Source organism: Lactuca sativa, chromosome 2 (assembly GCF_002870075.4).
Source record: "Lactuca sativa cultivar Salinas chromosome 2, Lsat_Salinas_v11, whole genome shotgun sequence".
Taxonomy (NCBI): domain Eukaryota; kingdom Viridiplantae; phylum Streptophyta; class Magnoliopsida; order Asterales; family Asteraceae; genus Lactuca; species Lactuca sativa.
Window position 1 is genome coordinate 47,785,007 of NC_056624.2, and position 10,312 is coordinate 47,795,318.

Sequence of the window (10,312 nt, forward strand, 5' to 3'; positions counted from 1 at the left end):
ATTAGGGAAACATATGCTGGAACCAATGATCAAATGACACGTGTTCATTTCTTTTTTCATAAGCAATGTACTATAAAAGTTATTTATGTAGTTATTCCAAAGTGATGTGTTGTCACACTTTCATTGGTTCCAACATGTGTTGCCTAATTGTTTATTTTCCATATAACCATTCCCTATATATATATATATATATATATATATATATATATATATATATATATATATATATATATATATATATATATATATATATATATATATATATATATATATATATATATATATATAATACTTCTTTTAACCAGCTTTGGATTTTTATTTTCATTTCACAAAGACCTTTCTTTTTTATTACAAGATGTTCGTTTTGATCATCTTATTTCAGTATTTAACAAACTGATTATTTAACTATTAATATCTCAAACGGCTAAAGCATTTTATGGTTTCCAAGCTCTTTTATTACAATCAACGGTCTATGTTTGTGTCCAAAAAGATTAGATGAGCAATACAAGTACTAAAGTAAATCAGTTGAGACACTACTGTTACTACACATTCACGAACAACCTTATTCGTTTTTTTTTTCTTTTGTAACAATAGAAACAAATACGACGCACTTTAAATTACTTCCTGAATCCAAAACTGTAATCTGCCCACAGTACATAGATGACTGATGGTTAGACGCTAGGCGTATTCACGACACTACCCACCATCTCTAGAGACACACATGGCTGATCAACCGGAACCTGGATTCCATATATATATATATATATATATATATATATATATATATATATATATATATATATATATATATATATATATATATATATATTAGTCACATAATATTGTCGAAAATAATACAACTTGTGACAAGTTTCTAGTCTCACGTGAAATTAAAGGACTTCTTTTGAAGGGTAGGAACAGTAAGGTTTTACTCAAGCGTTTATATAACATAAACTAGTCGAATGTCCGCAAGTTGTACAGAAATAATTATATAGTTTAAGTCTTTATAAATATTTGTTTTTTTAATATAGCAATAATGTTGTTGTTAAATTTTATATAATAATTCGTATACTAAATTGATATATTGTATTGATTGTTTGGAATTATATAATAATATATACATTTATTATAACTGCATAATCTCAATCGTTTGAATACTTCTACCCGCGACTTATACATTAATAAATTTAAATATAATATATTGTTTAATGTTATTTATAGTTGTTGTTATTCTTAATTAATTTTTTAAAATTTATTTTGCTTAATGTTTTAATTATTATTATTATTATTATTATTATTATTATTATTATTTAAAACATCAAACATTGTTTTTTAATTTTAAAGGTAACAATATAATCATTTATATAGAGTTATTTTTAACAATTGTTATTGTTAGTTATTTTAAGCTACTTATTTGAAAACTTTTAACAATTATAAAAATATCTTTAGGAAATAATATTTTATTCGATTTGAGATTGTAATTTAGTTTTTGCATTTATCACCAAAATTTATCATTTTTAACTATTTACAAAATAGTTTTTGGTTTTTTAAGTAGAACTGAAATTTATATTTAAGTTGACATTGTAATGTTATATTTAAAATAACAATTTAAGTATTTTGTCCAAACTGTTCAAAAGTTGTAGCTTTAAACTGATAATGGTTACATATAACAATATATTAAATCTAATAAACTATGTATAATATGTTAAAAGTTAAAGAAATAACTTTATAAATATAAGTAAAGATATTATTTTAAAATTGAAATTTAGTATATTTATATTTACACTTTAGGTTTGATATTTATTTAACTTTATTAATCAACTTATAATCATTATTAAAAAAAGACAACAATTAATCACTTTTAACTATTTACAAAATATTCTTTGAGTTGATTAAGTTAAACTAAAATTTATATTTAAGTTGACCCTGTAATGTTATATATAAATTAATAATTAAAGTATTTTATACAAATTGTTCCAAAATTGTATATTTAAAATGATAATGGTTTACACCCAATAATATATTAAAACTAATAAATTAAGTATAATATGTTAAAGTTAAAAAAATCACTTAATAAGTAGAAGTAAATATATTATTTTAATATTGAAATTTAGTTTATATGTAATTACACTTTAGGTTTAAGATTTATTTAACCTTATTAACCAATTGATAATTATTATTAGAAAAAAAAATTGAAAAGTCATGGGAGTTTCAAATGAATGTGATAAAATGAAATAAACATATGAGTTTCAAATGAATATGGTGAAAGAAAAAATGTTTTCGTATATAATATAGTATGATTTTTTCTCCAATGGTAAGGTTTTATCCATTTCTGTTATTTTTTTCATCTATAAAAGATATGCATGATGTGTTTTTTTGTATATTTATTTATTATATACATTTTGTTTGTTTTTTCTAGTTATGTATGTATTCGATCTGTTTGTAAAGTTATAATAATAAATTTAAATGATGCACCTTTTGTCAGGTATAACGTTTACATGTAAATAATGTAATATTCGATTTTCGGTATTATTTTTATTCTTGCAATTTTTTGTTTAGACTTTACTAATCACAATTTACGAATTACAATGTTTGTATATTAATAATGTTTTACAATAATGCTTACTTTTGGAAACAAATCGGATTAGAATCCAGACTACTAGTGGTGTAGATGATCAAACCATCGGTCATTCATTGGTCTAGACGATTAAACATTAAAAGTTAAGAAAAGCCGAAGAAAAAGACTTACAAAATGGCCAGCTCCAAGAATCCAGTAGAAGGCAAAGTTCTCATATGACTTAAAGAATCCTTTTGTGGTGCTCTTATCTTCACCACAGTATAATGGAGTCCGAGCAAGATTCAAGTATGTCGATAAACCATCCCACCTGACCCATAACACAAACCAGCATTTTAGCAACCATTAGTCGAGTAGTTACGAAAAGTGGTGTATAATTAATTACTTGAGTTTATTGATCCATGCTTCTGTCCCCTTAGTTGCACATATTAGATCAATCTGTCACATATGTTACTAAAAATATGAGTTTTTGCATCTCAACACTATAATTCCAATAACTTGGCAGTATTTTCTCACCTGTCCGTTGTATACAGTAACATTTACACCCTTTGACAAAAGCTCATCAACCTGTTAAAAGTGAAACCGAGGCTGAATCTTTTGGTATTTTCTGATGTGGTAATTAAATATTTCAACACCATATATGCGACACAAAGTGTGTCATAAAATTAGTCGAATAGTTCGAAACTTTACCTCCGCGATTCTTGGTCTCATGAAGTCTCCTTCCATGGCTAGAAACACACCATCACTTTGTCCTCCCCATCTACAAGCCATAGATTATCATTACAATGATAAATATAAATAATCAAATCATACAAAAACTATTTATAGTAGTTTTAATTTTTAAGTTTTACTTCACGTTAGTGGGAATGATTTTGAGCTTCTGTCTAATTGGACCATTCATGACGGAATCCAGATCATTTCCATTGGCTTCGGAGACCATGGCATAAGGCTTCTTTCCAAATCGTCTTGATGATTTTGTTGTCAGCGAAGTTGGATCATTTTCCCCATCCAACATGAAGTTGTAGAAGTCCTAAAATACCAACATTTTTGTCGCTAAATTTCACGTGTCGAGAAAAATAATTAAACAATATCTGTCGTACCACACCATTGCTGCTATCAAGGATAACATCCTCGAGATCCCCCCATGTGTCTGTTGCCTTTGCAAACTGATCGTCTGCTATCTGCTGCTGAATCTTTAGAGCTAAGCTGCACGAACAACTTATATATCAGATACTTTTCGCGACACTTTTAAAGGTTCTTGTTTCCAACATAAGTAAGTTTTGGTCGAACCTATTCGATTTATTCAAACCAACATCATCAATCCTTGACACGTCTTTAAGTAACGGACCCCATGAAAACTACAAAAAATGGTTTGTTAAATTGTTATTGCAGATAGTTAAAAAAAAAAACACACATTATATTTGTAACCAAATGAGGGCACTTACCACGAAATCTTCGGGAGAAATCCAACTATCGCCCAACGCAACACCTATATCATCAAACAACAACCACAAGTTTCTTTCAGTTAACATTTCAAGTCATTATACACGATTTTTTGTTTCAACCAAATCACTGTTTCATAAAATAAAAACAAAAAATGAAAGACTGAAATGCTATAACAAACGATTTTTTGACCAAAAACATTTCTCCATATGATGTTTTAAGCATTTATAATTCCCCACATGTTACTTTTACAAAGAATATGAATAGTTTATAGCAAAAAACTCGAAGGATATAGATAACTATATATTCTGCTATCTAGTTATGGAATATATAAGAATTTTCTTGTAGTGAGCAAATACGATATATATAGTTCAAAAGGAAAACCTCCCGAATCATATATTTTGCAAAAATGAAGTACCTCCAAGTTGAAGCTTAAGTTCCCCCGTTTCTATAGCTTGTAGAGCAGCAAGTGCAAGGGTCACTGCGAATTTACCTCCATAAGATTCTGCGAAAATATAAAGTGGAGACATTATAGTGGTCTGGTTTCCATTGTAGATCGCTTTCAACAATGTTGTTACATCTATTGCTGCTTCAACATCAGTTGTGACAAACAAGTTATCGTTATCCACATAACTATACCCAGTCCCAACTGGGCTATCCTGAGAATCAGAAAGGACATGACTTAATCTTATAAGCTTTTCGGTTTTTAGGCACAACGTGATCATGGTGTTAAATAGGATACTTGAAACATACCACAAACAAGAGATCTGCTTTCTGAAGCCATGTTGATTTTCTTGGCTTCAAATCAACATCTAAGGGTCCGAGTTCTCCAAAATTTCCAAAACCAACACCCGAACCACCCTGGTACCATTAACAACTAGAACTTGTTGCTATCAAAGTATTAATTTGGTCCTTAATAGCGCATGACAAGGCAGTGTTTCCTTTTTTTTTCCATTAAATTTCGTCTGAATAGATGTTTAAAAAATATTTGGAAAAAGGATTGACAACACACATGGGAAATGAAAGTGAAAAAATGAAAAGAAGTAATTTGTAAAAAGTAAAAACTAATAGTTATTCAGTGAAAACATCGTTACCTTACTTATTAAGTCGTTTTTTCATCGAGTAAAAGAGCTACATATATCTTAGAGATTAAGTCATCTATCCATTAAATTTAGAAAAAGTGTGGTGGAAGTTAAATTAGTTGACCATAGTGAAACCAACTACTAGATTTTTTTGGCGATATTATCCATTTAAACAGTGTTTTGCTGTGGAGATATTAGTTATGACATATCAGCTTCTACAGTTAATCTAAAATCACGTGGCATCAATACTCTGTCATCACTCTTATATTAGCGTAATACTGACATTTTTTATTAAATGTTTTTTTCCGGAAATATCAACTATTTTTTATTTTTTAATTAAATGCTAGCTATAGCAAAACCACGATACAGAAAAATAACAGCTAGGGATGTCACAAAAAGAAATTCGCAAAGACATGTGATCATAATTACTATTCCAAATCCTTTTGATTTATTTGTAATGTAGAAGTTAGTTAAACAAATGTTCATAAGATCTAATTTAGAGATTAATATAGTATTAGATTAATATAATAAATTAACTACTAAATATATAAAATAAGTAAAGAATAAATGTTAACGCCTTCTTTTATTTAAATCTGGACCCAAGAATACACTTGCTATTGCAAGTGGTCGTTCATAATTTGAAAGAGCATATGCGGCATTGTTGCAAGTCATTTGAACTAGTTTGTGTGAATGTGGGTCATGTTTATCAAGGTAATGTATGAATAGTACTTACAGGGCCTCCTTGGAGCCACAGAATTGTAGGCCATGGTTTGGTTGAATGTTTGGGTTTATTAGGACTCTTATACAACCACCAAAACATATGTGCACCTATAACAAAAGCAACATATCAAATTAAAACATGAACTTTTGCTAGTAATGAATCCATGTAAATCTAAATACGTACCAGGTCGGACATCAACATATCCCCATGTTTCCGAACCATCGGCGGTCCCTCCGGAACTATTCCCAATGGAAGTAACCAAAGATAGGAAACCAAAAATACATAGAACAAGAACACAAAGATATTTCATGGAGACCATCTTCATGTTCAAAATGAAATGTAATTGAAGAGAATTTTGATGTAAATAACATGAAAATATAACATAAGAACCTTCTCCTCTTTGTTTAATTTATGGTGAAAAAACAAAAGATATAGAACAAAGTTGGATGATGATTGATGAGTACAAGAAATGAGTTGTTTCAATCCACATAAACCATTAAGGTTTAAAACTTTTTGTCATCTTCCTTGTTAGAAAGTATTTGATTTGAATATTCCAACATGAACATAATAAATGTCTCTAATTATATATATATATATATATATATATATATATATATATATATATATATATATATATATATATATCAAATAAGAACAAAAAAAATATTAAAAACCTTAAGAACCTTTAATTTTAGTTTATAATTAAGATTATATTTATTATTTCTCAATTAGATATGTATAAATCTTGTAAAAGACATTTTGTCCATCTATTATTAAATGATAATGACATTGTTGTAAATAAAAAGAACTTTAATCTCATTTTTACAAACAAATTCTTACACTTGAATCATAAAAACATCAAATTAAAAAATTAGGATTACAAAACTTCATTCTCCCACTCTCTCGCCAAACATCTCTTCATTCTCCCTCATATCTCTGGCGGCTTTCTGTCGCCACCAAACACCGACCACCGGTGCCGCCACCTACCTCCGGCGGAAACAACCTCTACCACCGCAACACTACCACTCTTACGACCTTGCTTCGGTTATACATCTTCGTCTCGTCTTAATCTTTTTTATATGAATCTCCAGGAAACACCATCGGATCTAAACAGATTTTGTCCAGGTCCTTCTCCACTAACCGTCAAAGCTTGTCTTCGACCTCCAAAAACTTTTGTTTTTATTAGATCTACAGTGGTTTGGTCCAGATTTTTTTCTTGATCTCCATGAAACACCACCAGATCTTCAGATATGGTGAAATATGGTTCATTACCTCCTCTACCAGCCAGTGTTGCATGTCGTTAACCTCCAAAATCCTTCGTTTTCATAAGATCTGAAGTCGTTCCGTTCAAATCTAAGTTTTCCGGCGATAGATCTATGATCTTCGACGACATATCTGTGATTTTCACCTCTAGATATATGATTTATGCCTACAGATTTATAAGCTCCGACGAAATTGACAGATCAGATCTGAGATCGTCGTCAACCACCACCACCACTGTTGTCTTGTCGCTCCGGTAACGCACCATCAACTCACATCCATGTCTTTCTTTATGATTTTCACTAAAACACCACCATATCTACATCAGGTAAGATGATTTTTATTTTATTATTTTTTCTTATGTTAAACTGTGAATTTACTGTTTTAATTTCTCTTTTGTTGTTTACTATTGTTATTATTTGTTTAACTGATATTAAGTTGTGAATTCATCATTGTTTATTTGTGAATTCACTGCTATTAAGTTACGAATCCAAGCTTTTTTTATTTGTTATAATATTTGCAAAAATATTAAGTTCTAAACCCGTTGTTACTAAGTTGTGAATCGAAGTTTATTTTTTAATTGTTTTAATATTTACCTAAAATTCGTATTCATATCTTATGCTTTATACTTTTTATATTATGAATTTAATTTAGAATGTGTGCTATTACGTTAGTGTATTCTTAAAATAATAATAATAATAATAATAATAATAATAATAATAATAATAATAATAATAATAATAATAATTTAGGTCTTTTAAGTTGTGATTTTATGTTTTAATATTTTAGTTATTGTTCAGTTATGTTAATGTTAATTTTAACTTTTATTAATAAAAAAATATAAGTTTTAAGCTGTGAATACATAAGTTTTTATTTGTTAACTGATGTGAATGCATGATTTTTATAAGTATTAAACTATAAATACATGATGTTTTATAAGTTTTAAGATATGAATGCATGATTTTTTTTACAAATATGATTCTTTCAATGAAGGACATAAGTTTTAAGCTTTAAATGCATGGTTTTTTTATAAGTTTTAATTTGTGAATGCGTGATTTTTTTATACGTATCTAACCATTTTAATGAAAAACATAAATTTTAAACTGTGAATATTATGAATACATGATTTTTTTTTTCATTTTTGTACTCTCTGAGTCCCAAATTAATTACTCACTTTTCATTTTTGAAGTCTTTTTTCTTCAACTTTCACATTAAATATTTTTATTTGTGTTATATATTATTTGATAAAACTTATAACAATGAAAGACATTTAAAATACAATACATTCATATATTTTGCATCAAGTATTATGTATAAAAAAGAATATATATATATATATATATATATATATATATATATATATATATATATATATATATATATATATATATATATATATATATATATATATATATTTAAGGACAAATTTGAAAAACAAAGACTTGAAAAGTCAAATGTGGACAACTAATTTGGGATGGATGTACTATTTTTATTTTGCTAGTATATTCTTAATAATATTAATTTAGGGTTTTAAAATTATGAGTTCTAATATTTTAATGTCTCATTTATTGTTTAGTTATGTTAATGTTAGTTTTAATGGTTATTAGTAAGAAAATATATGTTTAATTGTGAACATATTATTATTTTTTTAAGTTTAAAGCTCTGAATACATGTGTTATTATAAGTTTAAGTTGTGAATACATGGTTTTTATACATATTTCATTGTTTTAATAAAATACATAAACTTTAAATTGTGAATGCATGAGTTTTTATAAGTTTTTAATTGTTAATGCATTTTTTTAAATATATCTGATTACTTGATTGAAAAACATAAGCTTTAAGCTGTAAATGCATATTTATTACGTTTTTATATTATTTTGAATAAAGTATGTAAAATTTAAATTATGAATATTTTGTAAATAAATTTCAAAAGAAGCACTATCATATAGATATGAATGTATAAATGTAAGATTCAATTTAAGAATATGGTTGTCAACATATAAATATTGTGCATTAAACTATGAATTTATTATATTAACCTATCAATTTTTTGTTTTAAAAGTAAACCGTGAATTGAATGTATTATGTTTTGAATTAAATGTATTAAATTGTGATTTTTTCATGAATTTTGTGTTAAAATATGACTAATTTATCTATGAATGTTTGTATTAATTTTTTGTGAATATATTTATTTTTTGTGTTGTATAAATATATAAGAATATATTAGTTTTTATAATTATTTTGAATTAAACTCTTAATTAGTAGACTACTTGGCTTAGTAAACCGAGAATAAAATATTTAAGCTATAAATCTATGATTTTGTATACATATCCAATTTAGAAAGAATGATGGTTGCGAAAGTGGCACATATAGTTGGTGGTGGAGTGTGTGGTAGTTAGTGATGGTGGTAGAGTTTGGATTTGACTTATTTGAATGTGTGACTTACTATATAATTGATTGTATTATATTGCAAATTTTATATATTAAACTAAAAATTGACTATATTAAGTTATATAAATTATATAAATTTTGTTTTAAACTATGAATGAATATATGCATAAAAATATTAAACTGCATATTATTGGTTTAACATGTCTATTAAACTGTACATATGGTATTATAAACTATGAATACGTTTTACAAACAATACATTTTTTAAAGAAATCTATAATTTAAAACAAAGAAAATTAAAAATTTCAAGGTATAATTCTATTTTCTGTTATTAAACTTTTTATATTTGGTTGGAAAAATAAAATGGTATGTGCTAAAAGTATTTCCCAAGAAATGGGAACTATAACGTTTGTTCTATTAAGCTGTGAATTCGACCAAAAAATGTCATTGAATTTGGTGTTGGTCCGTCCGACGATAGTGCGACGGGTCCACTATCAAGCGGCAAGTAGTTTTAAACTGGGAATGAAAAATTTTGTTTAATACAACATAAATGTTGGATTTGTCCAAAATAGACTTAATAACAAACATTTAAAAAAATGATTCTTTAACCTTTTTAGGTTCTCATTTGAAATGTGGATTGATATCTATTGTGCAGACGTGTGGACAATGTTATTATGTGAGAATGAGAAAAGAAAATATGTTGTTTGATAATATGAATACGTTTAACCTTACATAACTATTGTCATTATCACATATTCTCACTAATTAAATCGTCTATAAGGTTATTATATACTTATTATTATTATTATTATTATTATTATTATTATTATTATTATTATT

The 10,312-nt window shown here is 26.8% G+C and overlaps 1 protein-coding gene across 1 annotated transcript; it reads right to left on the reverse strand.

Moving 5' to 3' along the window:
* Positions 1 to 397: 397 nt before the first annotated feature.
* LOC111917440 (serine carboxypeptidase-like 51) lies at positions 398 to 6,277 on the reverse strand. The gene is made up of 13 exons (XM_052768305.1): positions 6,005 to 6,277; positions 5,834 to 5,928; positions 4,772 to 4,879; positions 4,437 to 4,677; positions 4,021 to 4,064; positions 3,866 to 3,933; positions 3,676 to 3,781; positions 3,427 to 3,605; positions 3,266 to 3,335; positions 3,092 to 3,142; positions 2,961 to 3,013; positions 2,750 to 2,885; positions 398 to 740 (listed from the first exon to the last, which is right to left on the reverse strand). Exons 1-13 carry the CDS (start codon positions 6,144 to 6,146, stop codon positions 672 to 674), a joined length of 1,362 nt encoding a protein of 453 aa, XP_052624265.1. The 5' UTR covers positions 6,147 to 6,277; the 3' UTR covers positions 398 to 671.
* Positions 6,278 to 10,312: the final 4,035 nt, after the last annotated feature.

Excerpts from the sequence above, each read along its gene's own strand:
- LOC111917440 (XM_052768305.1), bottom strand. The coding sequence starts at position 6,146 with ATGAAGATGGTCTCCATGAAATATCTTTGTGTTCTTGTTCTATGTATT. Across the intron at positions 4,065-4,436 it reads ACTTAAGCTTCAACTTGGAG|GTGTTGCGTTGGGCGATAGT; the intron begins GTACTTCATTTT and ends TTGATGATATAG. Across the intron at positions 2,886-2,960 it reads GCATGGATCAATAAACTCAA|GTGGGATGGTTTATCGACAT; the intron begins GTAATTAATTAT and ends GTTATGGGTCAG.